General features: G+C 34.8%; 1 protein-coding gene across 1 annotated transcript in view; it reads left to right on the plus strand.

Annotated features, from left to right (window-relative positions):
* Window positions 1–13,340, plus strand: part of LOC106881491 (uncharacterized) — a 19,696-nt gene extending 6,356 nt beyond the window's left edge. Inside the window, exon 2 of the mRNA XM_052974199.2 lies at window positions 6,491–13,340. Coding sequence (XP_052830159.1) covers window positions 6,686–9,754 — 3,069 coding nt within the window. The 5' untranslated portion in view covers window positions 6,491–6,685 and the 3' untranslated portion in view covers window positions 9,755–13,340. The remainder of the gene's footprint in view (window positions 1–6,490) is intronic.
* The last annotated feature ends 6,658 nt before the right edge of the window (window positions 13,341–19,998 follow it).

The following is a 19,998-nucleotide window of genomic DNA, read 5'->3' on the forward strand; positions in this document are numbered from 1 at the left end:
TTTCTTGTTGCTGTTACCTTACAACTGTTCAAGAGGAACATTAAAGGCATCAATTTCACCAGTCCCTGGGTCCTGTGAAATCCATAGCCATTGCTACTTCTTCTCGACCAAATTAATAAAAAAAACAAACAAAAACAAAAAAAACATTCTGTACTGCAAGTCTGATATCTATACATTAAACTACCACAACTTTATCTTTCTTTACCTCTGCTTTTTGTTTCTTACTTCACTAAGTACTTTTGCTGAATTTGGTCCGAGTATTTCCACACTATTACAGTCCTTTGCTTAAATATGTAAAAATACAGTAAACTGACAATACTCTGTCTATGTATAACATCCCAATCTTATCTGTTTTCCTGATTTGGGCTTTTGCTGCAATGTTAAGCTTCATTATAACAAGTTTTTTTTTTCCACTTAGGTGGTGTAAAATGAGGTATTGGTACATGTATGTGTGTATTTGTGTATGCATATATGCATTAGTAGTAGTGACATCATAAAATAAAGTAGTAATTTAATCAACTTAAACTAGCTCTATAAACCACCTGGCTTCCCAACCCCTTGGTTTTGGGTTCAGCCCCATTGCTGCACCTTGGAAAAGTCTCTTGTGAGTGGATTTGGTAGATAGAGACAGAAAGAAACCCATTATATATATATGTTTGTGTCTCCTTGTTTCTACATTGTGTATTAGATACAAGCAGGCTTGTCTCTTTTCTAGGCTCTTCTCTCATTACCATGCAGCATCACAATTCTAACATAAGCATCATACAATCTACTCTACTCTGAAGAAAAAAAATCCTTTGTTGCCAACAGATGTTGGAAAGGAAAGAAGTACTAACAAAACTAGATCAGTACATCAACCCTAGATCAATCAGCCCTAACCATAACGCATTAAGGTACATTATCCACAATGTGGTGCTCTAGCATGGCCATAGCCTTAGGGCTGAAACAAATAAAAGAACGCGAAGGTATAACAAGCAATTTTCTCAGACCATTGAACTAACATTCATCATCATCAACCGTTATCTGTTTTGAAGCAGGGTAATATTTCCTCATGGCCAGACATGTTTTCACAGAATATTGGAAATGAATGACAGGCATTCAGCTACAAAAACTCAAACCAAACAGTGGCTTGAAACATTTCCAGATTTGACATAGGATGTTTATGTTATGAGAGCTAAAATTTTACCGACTTGGCTGTGATAAAGACATGGTTCTGTTGTTTTTGTTATACTGGTTTAAATTCCAAATGCCAATATACAATGTGCTTTTTGAAACAACTGTGCTTGAAAAAACTGATATTGTTTGAAATGCTTGATAAATATTGTTTATAATTATAGAATAGTCATCATTGATCAATTGTTAGAATAAGAAAATATAGTGCCCATTTCTATATAAACCAGTGTTGTAGTGAAAGTACATCTACTGACAAGAATAGACAGGACCACTACTTATAAATAGTAGCGGTCTGACATAGTTTTGGTTTTTGAAGTCCAGGTACAGTTCGAGTTAGTGTGTTGGAAATAGTGATTGTTGGTTTGTTATATTACTGCTGCTGTTTCTATTTTGTATTGTTATACTCATAAAAATAAATGGTGTAAACATCAAACTACAATTGGATATGGGTAGTGATATTTCAATCATAAATGCAGATACATGAAGAAAAATTGGGAAACTGAGGTTATGTAAAGCAGTGAAAATTGCACATGGTGTGACAGGAACATGTATAGACATCACATTTCAAGGAGAAACATGCGAAGCAAAAATATTCATTGTGGAGAATGCACTCAATCTGTTTGGTACAGATTGGTTGGAGTTATTTGACTTATGGCACCTCCCCATTAGGCTCTACTGCAAAAACATAAATGGTTGTCCTGTTAAAAATAAATCATCTGAGGAATTGAAGAGAAAATTGAAAAAGATGTTTCCTTAAGTATTATTGGAGGACTTAGGTCTATGTAAAAAGACTGAAGCCTGCTTTCAAGTAAGTGAAAATGCTGTGCCTTTATTTAAATCTAACAGAAAAGTACTGTTCATGGCAATTGAAATTGTACATGAAGAGTTGAACAGACTGGAAAAGAATGGAGCCATCAAAAAGGTGGATTACTCTAAGTGGGCGGCGCCCATGGTGTACTTATAAAGAAAAATAATAAGGTTAGGCTGTGTGTCGATTTCTCTACAGGATTTGAATGACTGCTTAAAGACATGCCACCATCCACCCCCGACTCCAGAAGACATTTTCACAAAATTAAATGGTGGAAAAATTCTCTCCAAGTTGGATCTGTTTGATGCTTATTTACAGATTAAAGTAAATGACAAATACTCAAAGTATCTGACAATAAATACACATAGTGTATTGTACAGATATACCTGATTACCTTTTTAGATTAAAGGTTGCACCAGCAATATTTCAGCAAATCATGGACACTATGCTTTATGATTGTGAATTTGCAATCCCTTAGTTGGATTGATATGTTGATTAAGAGTAATTCGTGCAAACAGCATGTGGAACATATAAAAGCTGTTTTCAAGAAAATTAAAGAATACAGGTTCACTTTGAGTGAAGAACAACACAAATTCTTTTTGTCTCAAATTAAGTACTGAGGGCAAATAATTGATAAAAATGGTAGATGGCCTGACCTTTTGAGGGCAGATGCAATAAAGAATTTGCCTGCTCCGACAAATATACCAACATTACAAGCGTTTCTTGGGCTGGCAAACTACTACCAAAACTACATTCCTAACATGCACAAATGAAGAGCTCCATTGAATGACTTGTTAAAAAAGGAAGTAAAGTGGAATTGGTTGGTTAAATGCCAAAATACGTTTAACCAAATAAAAAAATTTTAATTGCGGATTTGTCTCTAGCATATTTCAATCCTGCTATGGATATTGTTGTAGTGTCTGATGCTTCAGAGTACGGAATAGCTGTTTTGCTACACAAGTGTAAAGATGGAAGTATGAAATCGATGATTCATATTTTGCACTTGCTGATAGTGGCGGAAAAAAATACAATCAGATCGCTCTTGGGCACTACTGGTAAGATGTAACCCAGTGCAACCTGTTACGTGCACCGGAACATCGAGAAATTGGTAAAACTTGGTAGAGGTTGTGCACTCAACAGCCAAAGTACCACCAGTAAAATACCTATCATGTTCCATGAAAAGGCCGATATTGTGTAAAAATTCAAATTCCAGGCTGATACTGTGTGGAAAGGCCAATATTGTGTAAAATTTCAAACTCCAGACTGAACACCTTGAGATAAGGTCCAAGCAAAAAGGATACTAAAACATAATAATAAAAAATACAATTTCTTTATTCCTTTGGGACTCGAAATCGCACAAGGAGTGATGTTGTGGTGAGAGTACAACACCCCATGACGAGAATTGATGGGACCACTACATATAAATTGTAGCGGTCTGACATAGTTGGCAGTTAGTAGTTTGGTCTTCGAAGTCCAGGTACAGTTCGAGTTTGTATGTTGGAAATATTGATTGTTGGTTCATTACTGCTGCTGTTTCTATTTTGTGTTCTTATAATGCTGTTAGAGTGTATTCTTTATTGGCGACAATATCAACCGTACTATGCTATTGGAGGTGTAAGGATATCACAGCCAGAAAATACAGAATCTGTAAAGTTGCTTGTGAAAATAGTTGCTTAACAAGTTTGAATAAAGCATTCACATTCTATCTTGTCTTCTCATCAATCAAAATCATCTGCTCCACAAATATTTGTTTACTTGTCTATGATGATGGAGCAAGGGACCCTGTCAAAAGCTTTCTCCGTGTCAACAAAAGCCAAGTACAAAGGTTTATTCTTGACTAAATGCTTTTCCTGTAGTTGCTTTATCAGGAAGAAAACATCAGTAGAGCTTTCCCTGGCACAAAACTGAACCACATCTCATCCAGGCTAATTCTCTTCCTAATTAGTTGAGTTGTCAATCTCTCTAACTTTCATGACCTGGTCCAGCAATTTAGTAGTTCTGTAATTATTTCTAAGGCATCACCTTTTCCTATGTAGCACCTACACCAGTTGTTGGATATGACTTGCGGACAACCTGATTAACTATACAGATGACTAGGTCATATCCCACTCAGCCAGATATTTTAAGCTTTCCCTATCTTCAAAACACAAATTAGATACTATTTTTAAAATTATGGTGTAATCAACTTCTGAAATTTTAAATGCTTTACCTAAATACTTTATATCATCACTCCTAAACTAACAATAAATTGCATGTTCTTTCTATTTACCAGTTATTTCCTGCTTGATAAAATAATTAATAGTGATATTTAACAGATGACTAAATTTACTATATTTCTCTCTTTCCCTACAAAGAGTAACCTTTCACCAAATTAAATCATTTTGAGTCATGTATCAAGGTGAGCAAAATACTTTTAAAATTTATACATTACATGAATTCAGATTTAGTTAATGTCTTATTAAAGTATCTGGAAGTTACATTGAAATAACAAATGCAGTATTGATTTTAAAAATCTGGAAAAAGAAGCTTCACCTTTAAGATGAGGTGGAGGTGAAGGGGTTGCACTTCTGCTATTGGACACTGAGACTGAAGGAGCATTAATGTCGGAAAATCCACAATCTACTGTTGGAATAAAAGTAATATTTGCATGTCCTGATTTTTTTAATATTAATTTAGCCTAAGGAGATACTAAATCTAAACAAGGAGTGGCTGTGTGGTGAGTAGCTTGCTTACCAACCACATGGTTCTGGGTTCAGTCCCACTGCGTGACACCTTGGGCAAGTGTCTTCTACTATAGCCTCGGGCCGACCATTGCCTTGTGAGTGGATTTGGTAGACGGAAACTGAAAGAAGCCCGTCGTATATATGTATATATATGTATGTATGTGTGTGTATATGTCTGTGTTTGTCCCCCCAACATCGCTTGACAACCGATGCTGGTGTGTTTACGTCCCTGTAACTTAGCGGTTCGGCAAAAGAGACCGATAGAATAAGTACTAAGCTTCCAAAGAGTAAGTCCTGGGGTCGATTTGCTCGACTAAAGTGTAAAAGAGAGTAAGTGTATGTCACATAAACTCAGAGAAAATAAGGAAGGTTTCTTTTTTTTGCATTTAATTGAACATTTCTGCCTTGTAATGAAAGTGTAGTAGTTTTGATGGAAGTAGATTCTGTATTACAACTAATACAATCTTTTGTTATCATTCATACATTTAAAACAACCAACTGGCAAACGCTTTCTATTAAGAGTTTTGCAGTGCAGCTGTGTCTAATCATGCTACTGTCATTGACCAAAACAATTTAAACATTTACATAAAACAATATCTTATGAGTTCAGACTTAGATATGCTTTTGCTTACGTGTAAAAGACATTCTCTGCTTAGTCTGGATTGATGAAGTTACTTGAATGTCTATTTAGCAGACTGAACTCATTGTAACAGCTTCAGAATAATCACTATGATGCCCAAATGAAATAAGTCCCTTCATCCAGAAATTGGCAGCATTTGTTGTTTCCACTTTGAGTATATTTAATTCCACATACCTGTTAAATAACTTCAAGGGAGGTCGTTTGGGTATTTGGTAAAGTTTGTTATGAAGCAGTGATGTTTTTCCTATTAGGTCTGATCATGTTAATAAGAATACTAGTTGGATGACCAGTTCATCATCATTGCCATTCATGCATTTATCACCAACAATATTTTGATTTCATCTTGCATTTTATGAACCAACATTTTTTTCAGTCATTCTACCAGAAAGTGCTGAATTTCATTTTCTGATCCTGCTTTTTTTCTGTTGCTTTCACAGCAGATGGAGTTCTTTTACTTCCAGCCTTTGGATGTCAGCTTGTGATTGTAGAGATTGTCTAGACCAGTGGTTTTCAACGGGGGTTCATAAAAGACTCTTGGGGGTCCACACAACAAAATAGTAAATTGGCAATCCACAATAGTATTTTAAGAGTCCCTGAAAAAATGTAATTTTGTATGTATTGGTATGTATTGCAAGAAACAGCTAGATTTCTTTCTGTAGCATTTTGCATAGTTCAACCTACACAAGTTAATGTGTGATGAACTAAATAGGAATTTTGTAAAAGTTTCTATAAACTAGCTTTTAAACATTGAATGGCTATGGGGGTCCACCAGAATAAAATAGTAATCAAAGGTGTCTAGGTTAAAAAATAGTTGAGAACCCCTTGTCTAGACAGTAAAGCTTTTAGCTTGTCTTTTGTGGTTCCGAGTATGAAATTATAAAATAAAATAAGTACTTATTCATTTCAATTCAACAAAAACCCCTCCTAGAAATTGCCTTAGTGTCTAAGAAAATGAGTTAAGACTTGAAAGCTTAAACATTTCAGTTTTTCATTTTTATTTACTGATAATGTCTGTTATAGTTAAATGAAATCTTGACATAGAACTTTTTAGTTCAATTATGCATGTAGTTGTTTAATCAGATGTACATGTATTTTTATATGCATATATTGTTTATTTAAAAAAATTCTTTTTTTTTTCTCTTACAGTGTTTTATCTTGTGGCTTGAAGATGGTGAGCAACAGTGAAAAGTACCTGTTATAGAAACATTCACATCAACACATCCATTTCCACATTCACACACACACACACACACTCTTCTTACCATAACTGCTTGATCTACTTTTACATTCCTATTCCTTTGCTTTGAGGAACGTCTTTGCACATTTAGTGCAACAAGAATCATGGACCATGTTAAATACAATAGCAGCAGCAACAACAGCAGATGCTCACCATTACCCCCTATAGGCAAACTACAATCACCTGTACAGAACAATAGCAATGGTGATAATACTCTTGGCAGCATCAGCAGCAATGGTCGCCACAGCAAGCCTCTCTACCATCACAGCTATCTTAGCAGTAAATCTAGTGTCTCTATGACTGGCGTTAAAAACTTGAAGAACACCTGTGGTAAATTCAGTGGCAGCAGTAGTCTGTTAAATGGGGCTACAGGCAGTGGTGGTAGTGATGGTGGTAGTGCATACAGTGTGTCAATGAAGGCCAACAGTAGCTACTTGAAACTCTATGGCACTGCCAGTCACAATAACAGCATCAGTTCATCATTGACAAATGCAGTTTCTGGTAACAGTCACTGCAGTCAACAGCAACTGCAACAGCGGCAGCAGCAGCAGGCAGTGGCCACAATAGCTACTTCAAATGCAGTCGTCAAAACAAACAGTCCAAATATAAACCTAGTTCTAAATCCAAAACCAATATTGGAAGCTGCAGCAGAGAAAGAGAAAGTACAAGAAAAAATGGGAAATGGCAATGATGACGATGACGACGACGACGACGAAGATGATGGTGTTGACGATGATGATGATGATGATGACGATGACGATGATGACGATGATGATAATCATGATGATGATGGAGGAGGAGAGGAAATGGGAAAAAGTGATAAAAAATTGGAAGGAATGATTGAAAATGATGTAAAAGTAGAGAAAGAGGAGCAGACAGAGGGTGGAGACAAGCAACTCCAACCAAATAACAACACCCCAAATACAGGTAAAAGTAGTAGTACTGTTTCTGTTGATGGTGGTGCTACAGCATCTAGTCTCAGTCTGAAGGAAAGAGAAAGCATCTATGAGTGGTCATATGATGAACCAGAGGAGGAAAGCAACCAGCCATACAAAACTAAGTACCAATTGTTCTCACATCTACGCAAGAGCAACATTGATCGACCATTCAAATGTGTGCACTGCGAGAAGTGCTTTGCAACTACCTCACACTTGAAGTCACATGTGCGCACACATACAGGGGAAAAGCCACACAAATGTCACAAGTGCCCACGTGCATTCTCAGAACAGTCGTCACTGAAGAGGCATTTGCGTCTGCACAGCGGAGAGCGTCCATATGTCTGCCTGCACTGCAGGGAGTCATTCTACAACCAAACTTCGCTGAAAAACCACCTGGCCAAGCACACAGGCGAGAAGCCATATAAGTGTCTAAAATGCCAAAAGTCCTTTATTCATGCCTCCCACTTGAAGTCACATCTGCGCACCCATACGGGTGAAAAACCTTTCATGTGTCTCGAGTGCAACCGACCGTTTTCAGAGCGCACATCATTACGCCGCCACATGCGTATCCACACAGACGAGAAACCATACACTTGCAAGCAGTGTGGCAAAGCTTTTCATAACCAGTCTTCACTGAAATATCATGTTACTAGCCATGACTCACAAAACAATGACCAGAGCAACAACACTGAGGACGGTAAGGACAATAACAAAAAAAAAAACAACCGTTCTGCAAAAGCTAACAAATCAAAACGAGGTGGAACTCGAACTAATGTAAAAGGTACATTTAAATGCAAAGAATGCAACAAGTCATATGTTGATGAATCAAACCTGAAGCGACATACTTCTTTACACTCAGGAGAGCGATCTTTCAAGTGTTTACGTTGTGACAAGGCTTTCTTTAGCCAAGCTGGTCTTCAACAGCATGTACGTACTCACACTGGGGAGAAACCATATTTATGTGTCCATTGCAGCAAGAAGTTTTCACAGCATTGTGATCTGAAGCGACACCTACGTACCCACACAGGAGTACGTCCACATCAATGTCCTCATTGTGAAAAAGTATTTTGTGAGCACTCTTCTCTAAAGAATCATTTAGCTACTGTCCACACAAGCAAAGAACAGCAGTCTGAACTGTGGCACTGTTCTTACTGCGCTGAAAGCTTTCCTGATGAGCTGACACTTCAACAGCACATGCATAGTGCACATAATGCTACAACCTTACAACCTCCTACTGATGAGAGCTCTGTGCAACGAAGTACAACACCATTGAGGTGCAGTGAGTGCGGTAAAGATTTTTCGCAGAGTTCTCAATTAGAAGAACATTTCTCTGCATGTCATCAGCCTACCAACAAAAAGATTACTTCATCTCCCAGTAACCCTGTTAACACATTGAGCCAAAAGTCACCTTTCACATGTGTCTATTGTGGAAAGGCATTCAGCCATCGCACTTCTCTCCAACGCCACATTCGCATCCACACGGGTGACAATCTGTACAAGTGTACTCAGTGCAGCAAATCATTTTGTCAGAAGTCCTCCTATGAGTATCACATTACCATTCACTCAGGAATTAAACCTTATGTGTGTGTCACGTGTGGTAAAGGATTTGCACATCAGTATGGGTTGCATCGTCATGTACGTACACATGCTGCAGAGGTTGCAGCTGAGGATGCCTCAAACAACTTGAACATTTTAGCTAAAAAAGAAGATGAGGATGAGGATGATGATGACGATGATGACGATGATGATGACGATGATGATGATGACAATGATGATGACGATGATGAGGACGATGACGATGATAATGATGATGATGATGACAAAAACAATGGCAATAATAATGATAGCAATAAAAATAACAATATTCAGATGGATACATTGCAAATATCAAAATCTGCTTTAATTTCAAATCCTTCCCAAACTGTGTCTAATGGGTCAAAGACAGGTCCTTTGGCGCATCCACCTCACTCATCACACTCCTCACATAGGCATTTACCTATTCATCTTAATCAGTCACAACAGCAACAAAATTCTCAACAAAAACAGCCCTGTTTAAACTCACAGCAAGCACTCCATCATCAGCAGCATCATCACCATCATCAACAACAATCACAAATTCAGCATCAACAACAACAGCAGCAGCAAGTAACTGGACAACAACAGAATTATGACAATGTTGATTTTAACCTTTGTTTGGCTACAAATATTTCTATCAACTCCACTTCTACAAGCTGACTGGATGCTGATGGGCTAGGGAACTGAACTTCTAAGCATAAGCTATTCACCATCCTCACCAGGAAGAGAGAGGTGTAGATATATATCTGCTTATCTATCAATTCATTATTTCTTAAACCATCTAACTCTATGTCTAAACCACATTTAACTGTTTTATCCTGTCTACCTGTCTGTCTATTTTTTAATGTCTATTTATTTGCCTATTTCTGGCTATTACCTATCAACCTATCTAGCTATTTATGTGTATGTATGCCTAAACATTAGTGTGGTTCTATCTCCAACTATATTTCCTCTCACCTATTACTATTATCAGATTTCAAACCAAGGTTTTCATTACATTTTCTTGGTTAAATATACCAAATTAGAATTATGTTTTTTTTTCCTTTCTTTGTTTTGATTTTTTTTCTCTACACTATCTTTTTTTCTTATGGGTCATTTGGTTCTGCAAAGTCAGACCTTTTCAATTACTACACATGACATGTATAGTTGGGTGCTAATATTTGTTTGACACTTTACTTTGAAGTAGAAACTGAATGAATAAAGTGAGCAACCAGGGCGAGAAGAATGTATTACTTGAGATTGAACTTGTGATTTGATCATCATACAATCATTAGGCCAGTTTATCATGTATGTGGGCATCTAAAAGCTCATTTAAGATTAAGGAAAGCAAAGTGGAGTAAGATGAGATCATAACCTTGTCTTCACTCCTTATGTTTAAGGAGAGCTGTTGGATCATAAGTAAATAGCAAGAGTGAGCTGGAAAATTGTCCAGTTGAGTTTAGTTTTCGTTGCCATTACTACGCTACTTTCAACTGCTTTTGCCTTTTTCTGTTGCATCCAAACATCATCACCATGCATCTAAATAGAATATCCATGCATGTCTCTATTGTACTAAGTAAAATGATTAAAATCTTGTGTCATATTTTGTAGTGAAATACTACCATGGAAAAATGGGATAGTTTGACCTTATGACCTTTTAGGTTAGTGATAGTAATCCATCTTTCTCCCAAGCAAGACCTAATCTGTTGATGTAAATGACTTTTACCTAAGGACACAATGAAATGCCAGCAGCTGAAACCAAACCTATTATATTTAGATTAGTATACCAGCAAGCTTAAATTCCCTCAGACAAAATGTTCTTGGTGTAGTTGATTGGTAGAGATGGTTGTTAGCCTGAGTAGTTAGCCAATCACATCTTATCCTAAGTTCTATACACTCCACTTTTATGTCGTTTCACTTTTTACTTTTGACCAGTATGTGAATTTTAGAATAAAGAATGCTTAGGATGTTCTGTCAACAGTTGTTCATGATAAATGTGAGACTAGAAAATGAGTAATTCTTTTTTAGACTTTTCATTATTTCATTTCTAAAGAATCTTTGTGTAGATAGTTGTTATATGTTGAAGACTGTAACAGTCATATGTCACTTCTTGTTCATATGGATCTCTATAGATTGTGCTATGCTAAGTCTGTTGAGCATTTATATGTTAAGCAGCTACCACTGTTTGCAATATTTAAAGCCATTTTTGTCAATTTTAGAATACTGCAATGACTATTGTGCAGGATTTATCCATTTGATGCAACTTTAAACTAATTCTCTCTCTGTTTCTAACCAGTTGCTTTTTGTTTTGATCTCTAACTAATGAAATTTTCTCCAGAATTATCATTCTGAAGGGACCACACTGCTAGACTGTCCCTTTTATTTGTTCAAAATTGCATCTGTGTCATTTTTGAGTCATTCCTCTCCCTTTCCTTTTGCTCCCTATACACACAAAATATCCCACCACATGGCTGTGGATCTTTCGTTGGTCTAATGATAAAAAAGAGCTAGAAATAAAAGATCCATAATGAATGACATAGTGGATAAGATCTAGCAATTTGAGTAACAGTATTTAATGCCAGGTAACCTAAGTTCACATATGCATGCATACACATACATCAGTGCATGATGATCATCAAAACAGAGTTTAAGACAGAAACTCTAAAGATGGAATTAAAACCATACTACTTTAGAAATTGTATTTTCTAAATAAGGAAATGTTCCTTCAGTTACTATATCACATTGTTTATCACAAATAGTTGTGCAACAGTGTCACACCAACAGGGTTTTTGATTGGCTTATATTAAGCGTTTGGTTGTGTTAATAATATGGAACAAGTATAGTAAGTTACCTATAAACGTTTGATTGCTGGATAGAGTGAATGATTTTATTTTTATGGTCTAATGCAGTTGCTGAAATTACATGAACCACATTTTAAATTTCTTTTTTGCCTTAAAGCTAGCGGTAGGTTTTTATGTTTAAATAACAAACACTAATGATTATTATGATTATGATAGTATATATGTGTATTATATAAAAATATATGTGTGTGTGTGTATATAAAAGTATTTATGCATGTATATATATTTATATATATGTGTGTGTGTTGTACATGTTTATGTGTATACATATGTTTCATTGTATTTGCAATAATTGAAGTAGAGATTGGTTTGCATATATGAAATACATTCTTTTAAGCTGGGGTTAAATTACCTCAACTCCACATGCTGTACTGCTTGTGATAATGACAGTTTAAGAGAGGACAAGATATCCTCTCTTAGATTGTTTTCCAACCAAGTCAACTCTTCTCATCTGTTAGTAAATGAGTTGCTATGTTTAAGATCATTGCACTTTTTGTGAAGATTTTCTCTTAAATACATTTAAAAACTAGGAGGAAAAAAATTTAAAGAATGGTGCATTTAGACTGAAGAAACTGTATAAGGTATGTCACTTTCTGCAAACAGGACATTTACCTTTTGCCTGTTTGTCTCTCAAATATCTGGCATCAGTGTACCATATCCAAGTCTACAACATTGTTGTGCACCTCAATATGCTTCTTGAATATTTTTGAGTAAAGTGATGTTTATAAACTACTTGTAATTTTCTTGAACATTCATTGAAAAGTCCTTTAATAATCTAAGTGATATTATGCATAAAAACTGATGATGAATAACTTACAATATCTATTATATGTTATTCTGTTGGAAAGAGGCTAAATATTTGCTTTAAGGTTCCAAGATTGTGACATGGCGACTCTCGATAGCTTTAAATGCATTTCATAGATCCAACATTCAGTTTTTATTAATTGCTCCTTCTTAATATTCTAAATGTATTCCCTATTAGACATTTTTTAGAAGACTTTTTATATTTTGCTTCAGTAGTTCACTAATACATATGAATGATATAGAGCATTATATGATTGTCATTTGAATGACATATTAAATTTTCATTTGTATTTGCATGTTATTTGTTGATTTTCTAGTCTTACATGTGACTATGAAGTCAACAAATAGTCTGTTTAATTAACAACTTTGTTCTTCAAAGTTTACTCATAATGTATTTGATTAATTAATTAAGAGCTATTATAATCATGTGGAAGAAAAATAATGGTTAGCATACCTGCTGTATTCATATATCACATCTACCCAGGCTGACATACTTGCTGTCTGTTTAATTTGTTTAGTCTGGTTACTAATTAGTGTATCTCTGGTTACTTCTAACCTTGTATATTTCTTTACACAATGTCTCAATAAAACATCTCATTCTATACCAAGTTATTTCACATGTATAGCACCAGTGCAACCAACTTTTATGATACAGCACCACATTGAGTTGCAGTATTTGACTTTCAGATATTGTTACATGGTCATTCAGCTGTATGTGTTCTTGTTGTCAAATGAAAGCTTCCTGATTCTTGGTGTATACTGTTGTGCTTACACCAGCATTTTCCATTAACATTATCATTGTTTTATGTTTATTCTGGCATAGTTTGGATAGGTTTTTTTTTTTTTTGAGACATTGTTTTACAGCTGGATATCCTTTTGGTTACTTCTTACATCAGGCAAGGATGATGCTATACACCTTTTTCTAAAACTGGTGTATTCATGGTAATTCATTATTAGTTCCTTTGTAAAAACTAAACTGTTGATGTTTTACTCATTTGAGCTATAAGATAAGATGAGCCATTTAATTCCTTAGTGGTTCCAGTATCTATGGAATTTACTTAAAATCTAAATTTAATCAATATCATGACTGCTGAAAATTGTAGAGGTAAGTTACTAGTAAACCATGTTTACAACTTGGTTTTGATCTCTTGTTGGGGGTGTTTTTTCACTTTATATCGCTACTATCCTTCAGAAGATATGAAAATTGTATGGTCTAATTTCTTTGTTCCCTATAAACCTGGAACTGTGGAAAAAATTAATAATTCAGCTATCAATGACAGTTTCATATGTATTTACAATATTAATATGATGAAAGGATGCAAAGAATTACACCTTGATATAGAGCACGTTTTGCTTTTTATAGTTGAAGCATGTTGTACATAGATATCCTGCACTTTTTGTAAAGTGTCTTAATTTTTCTACTCAAGGAAGTTCTGCATTATTTTCTGATTATGTTCTAATCTTAAAATTTCTTTACTCTATCCCTGGGTGCTCATGTACAAAATTTCAAGTGATAATACTTAAGTCATTCTAGGTGTACCATTCTTTCAATTTTTAAAAAAATTTTCTATAAGTTGTTTAATTGATTTATGTGACAACGTTGATAATTGTCATGGCAATATTTGGCTACCTACCCAACTCTATGAGTCCTGATGTCTTAATAATCCTTTTTTGGGGATTTGCTTAAAAAGATGGTGTCAGACACAAATGTCTGTAGCTATATTGTGCTTCAAAGTTTATTTGATCTTGATTCTCAAGAAGTTAAGTCTATCTATAATCAAAAGAATTCAGTTTTTCCATTTCTCTCCTTGTTGTGTTCCACAATTCTACAACATAGATCATTTTAGAGTCAGAGGAAAAGAATTTACCGAACATCTTTGATGTCAGAACTATAAAGTCTACATCAATTTCATTGTGCTGTTACTGCTACGAAGAAATCCAAAGTGTTGGGAATGTCTCTATCATTCACTGATATTCATGTATGGCAGACTAAGTCAATTACTGCAAAATGAATACATATAATCCAAACATATATCTTGATCACTAATTATAATGCTCTTTCATTGCATTCTGAAGCCTAGTAAATTATTAGATGATAATTTGACTCAATAATGTTATGATCTGTTTTTTAAAATAACTTTCCAAACATTAAATATGTGAAATTACTGTGTTAGACATGTATATATATATATATATATATCTTTCATTTTGTTTTTGTCATTAGACTGCAGCCATGCTGGGTTACTAACTTGAAGAATTTTTAGTTGAATGAATTGACCCCAGTACTTATCCTTTTTAAGCCTGGTACTTATTCTATTAGTCTCTTTTGCTGGATTAAGTTACAGGAACATAAGCACACCAATACCAGTTGTCAAACGGTTGTAGGGAACATAGATATATGCATATATGATGGACTTCTTTCTGTTTCTATCTACCGAGTCCACTCACAAGGCTTTGGTCGTCAGCCTGAGGCTAGAGTAGAAGACACTTGCCCAAAGTGTCACACAGTGAGACTGAACCCAGAACCATGAGATTGAGTAGCACAGTCATGCCTACGAACAGCCATGCTACATGGCAGTGAAACATCGGCCATAACTGCTGAGGACATGCGTAAGCTCGCAAGGAATGAAGCCAGTATGCTCTGCTGGATGTGTAATGTCAGTGTGCATACTCGCCAGAGTGTAAGTACCTTGAGAAAAAAGTTGGACCTAAGAAGCATCAGTTGTGGTGTGCAAGAGAGACGACTGCGCTGGTATGGTCATGTGGCGAGAGAATGGATGAGGATAGCTGTGTGAAAAAGTGCCATACCCTAGCAGTTGAGGGAACCTGTGGAAGGTGGGACAAGGTGGTGAAGCACAACCCTCGAACATTAGGCCTCACCGAGACCTTTGGAAATACGCAATGCGTGAGAAGACCCGGCAAGCCAAGTGAGACCATAACCCATAGCCTATGCCAGGGGTGTAACCAACCCACTTATGCGTACCTTTCCTTCATTGGACACTAAATTCTGCCTGTGAAGACCTGTTGAGGCAAGTGAAATTGAAATCGAATCAAATTCGATGACTGGCACCTGTGCCAGTGGAGCTAAGAGCACCATCCGAGTGTGATCGTTGCCAGTGCAGCGGACCAGCTTCCGTGTCTGTGGCACGTGAAAAATCATTCGAACGAGGTCGTTGCCAGTTCTGCCTGACTGGCTCGTAAAAGCACCCACTACACTCTTGGAGTGGTTGGCATTAGGAAGGGCATCCAGCTGTAGAAACTCTGCTGGATCAGATTGGAGCCTGGTGCAGCCATTTGGTTCACCAGTCCTCACTCAAATCATCCGACCAATGCTAGCATGGAAAGCGGACGTTAAACAATGATGATGATGATGATATATACATACACATATCTCAGATCAAATGATGGATGATCAAGATGAATAACAATACAACTTACTGTTCCATTCAGCATAGAAAACTGAATATTACAATAGACACTGATGAGTGTGTAGATATGCTTTTGTTGGTTTCAATCATTGGAAAGTGGTTCTGCTAAAATATTAACTGAAGAGTTTCCTTTTAGTTCTTATTTCAGACTTGTACTTATTTTGTCAATTTCTATGAAATATTGAACATAAATATAGCTCCAGAACACATAAATATTTGCATATTTGTATGCATGATTGTGTGTTATGTGTGTGTGTCTATCCCCCATCACCATTTGACAACTGGTGTTAGTGTGTATTGTCCCCATAACTTAGCAGATCAACAAAAGATATTCCTGGAGTTGATTTGTTCAAATAAAACCTATTCAAGGCAGTGCTCCAGCATGGCCACAGTCAAATGACTGAAACAAGTGAAAGAATGGAAGAATATATATATATATATATATATATATATATATATATATATATATATAAAGAATAAGGAGGAAATGGAGAGGTAATTAATGAAATATTATTTATTAATTATAAACTATAACAACATCTCTGACAGCTGTTTTGATTCAATAATCTTTAGATAATTAATTTATAAAATTAAAATCATTATAAGATGAATCTCTTCAGAGGTAGTAAAGATATACCGATTAGAAATATATGTTGAGATAACAGCTATAAACTGTTAACTGATAGCATATATACAAAAAGAGCCAGTTATAGAAGGCCTCAATCCAACATGGGGGGGAGGAGAAGGTAGTGTATATTTTATGTCTTAAAGAAAGAAAAGAAGAGATTAATATAATATCATAGGATATTGAGAAGGAGAAAAAGCAAAAGAAGAAAACCGCTTGTATATATAAATATATAATAATGCCATATAATATCATACTTATCTATAATACTGCAATACAAAAAATTTAAATTACGTAGAAGCAAACCGTGGCAATTATATATTAACCGAAGTTATCAGAAAGATATAAATAATTTCTAAATATAATAATAACTTATTGTTTATGTTTATAATAATAATGAAATAAAAACATTATTATAAACATAAACAATAAGTTATTATTATATTTAGAAATTATTTATATCTTTCTGATAACTTCGGTTAATATATAATTGCCACGGTTTACTTAATTAAAAATTTTTTGTATTGCAGTATTATAGATAAGTATGATATTATATGGCATTATTATATATTTATATATACAAGCGGTTTTCTTCTTTTGCTTTTTCTCCTTCTCAATATCCTATGATATTATATTAATCTCTTTTCTTTCTTTAAGACATAAAATATACACTACCTTCTCCCCCGCCCCCATGTTGGATTGAGGCCTTCTATAACTGGCTCTTTTTGTATATATGCTATCAGTTAACAGTTTATAGGTGTTATCTCAACATATATTTCTAATCAGTATATCTTTACTACCTCTGAAGAGATTCATCTTATAATGATTTTAATTTTATAAATTAATTATCTAAAGATTATTGAATCAAAACAGCTGTCAGAGATGTTGTCATATTTTATAATTAATAAATAATATTTCATTAATTACCTCTCCTTATTCTTTAAATATATAAATATATGAACCACGGCTTATATGGTTACCTTATAGTTGAACTTTCTATGGATTGGTATCTAACCAGTATTTTCATTAGATTTTATTCTCCCTTAGTTAGGTTTATAACTTTACTTGAATATATATATATATATATATATATATATAAGCAATGTTAATTCTCTAAATGAAGTATTAACAGTAACTGCACGATAAAGTGTAGTATATTGCCACTTAAGTGTGGCTGACCCCTAGGGGTGGATGTTACTGTTGCTTTTAGCCCCAGGAGGACATCTCCTCCAGCTGGAGGAGATGTCCTCCTGGGGCTAAAAGCAACAGTAACATCCACCCCTAGGGGTCAGCCACACTTAAGTGGCAATATACTACACTTTATATATATATATATATATATATATATATAAATATATAATTATTTAATAACAAATTGGAAATCTCCAAATGCTCAGGGCTGACTGAAACTTATTAAATAACATATGTAACTCCAACCAAATGTGTTGAGTGCCATTTTCTTCCATTTGTCCATTCACTTGTATTTGTGTGTGTGTGTGTGTGTGTCTTTGTGTCTGTGTTTGTCTCCCACCACTGCTTGACAATCAGTGTTGGTGTGTTTATGTTCCCATAACTTAGTATATTGGCAAGAGGCCAATATATGAAGTACCAAGCTTTAAAAAAATAAATACTGGGTTGATTCATTTGATTAAGTATGGTCACAGTCTAATGACTAAAACAAGTAAAAGATAAAAGATATATGGATGAATAGATATGTATATCAAGCTTTGTTGGGGGAGGGGATTTGGTAGACAAAATATGACTGTGCATGTGTGGTTGTACTTAAACATCCCAAGATAGCTGTAAATGAGTGTCACCGTAATACAAGTGGTAACATGTATCTCCAATCCTGTGGTCAGACATGTTTTTCAGAAAACTGGACATGATTGATACTGCTTGTATGACTGATATTCCTTTACATCTATCATGAGATGTCAAGACAAGGAGACACAAGCAGACACAATCTAGTCACCTGTATGTGTGTATATATATATATAACTTAAATTCTTGTAATGCTTTCTCTGTATAAATCTTTCATCTTTATTAGATACATGAGGTTTTGATGAAATCCAGTTAGTATAAAAATCAAAAACTATGTATTAATTTCATGGGTAATAGTTTACATAAATAAATTTCTTATACAATAGAGACGTTGGTTTTGTTGTGAGTTTTCTGCAGCTCCATAAGAGCAGACATTTAATACAAAGGTATTAAATGAAATCTGGGATTGTGACCCTCGTGTTCTGTACACCCATTATCACATGCTTCAATCTGAGCCACAACCATGTTCAATGTTTGATCATGCAATATTTTTTCAGGAATATACATGGATTATTATGGTAGTTTAAGTATTTGCTATGTGGATAGCTTTTGTATGTTTGGGTAGTGATATCAGCAAAATCAGGAAAGATGCACTAAATTTGTGTGTGATAAATTTTGATGCAAAGCTCTTCCACATTCAACTTTTATGTGGTTTATATGGAAGCTTATTCATCTTTTTTTTCTCCATAGACTTTTTTTTTTGTTTTGTGTTTAAATTTCAGTAATATTTGGTTTTTATATCTACTTTGTAATGCTTTAAAGCCACAAATATATATATATATATATATATATATATATATATATATATATATATGATAGATTTAGCTGAGTTAGAACTAGATTTCTGTACTCACATTCATGACCCCTTTGTAGGATCCTTGTATTAGACAATAGTATGCCTTCACTCAGTGAAATTTCTCCTTTAACAATAACCTTTAAGTGTTTATGCTTGTTTAATTTTTATAGTTAAAGCAATGTTGTTAATCTGGAATCAAAATTCTTAATGCATGTGTGTATGTGTGTGTTGAGGAATGTTTCTAAAACTTGCAACTTACTTTACCAGTACCATAATTTCGTATTTCTTCTACATGATTGAGGTTTGCTAATAAAATGTTATTTTATAAAATCACAGCCCATAGCTGCTGGCAGCACAGTGTAATGGCTACTACATGGAACTTCTAAATATAAATCTTGCTCATACTGATTTAACCCTTTCTCTGACTATTACACAGTTAACCCCTTTAAAGTCCACAACTGCTGGCAGCATACTCATTGAACAGATATATTATTTCAATATGTTATCATCCTTATTCATTTATCATTGCTTTCTTTTCATAAAAATTCTCAGTCTTTTTCTCTACCAAGCAGATGAGGAAGGTCACTGGT

This window comes from Octopus bimaculoides, chromosome 18, assembly GCF_046866305.1.
Source record: "Octopus bimaculoides isolate indiv1 chromosome 18, ASM4686630v1, whole genome shotgun sequence".
NCBI lineage: Eukaryota > Metazoa > Mollusca > Cephalopoda > Octopoda > Octopodidae > Octopus > Octopus bimaculoides.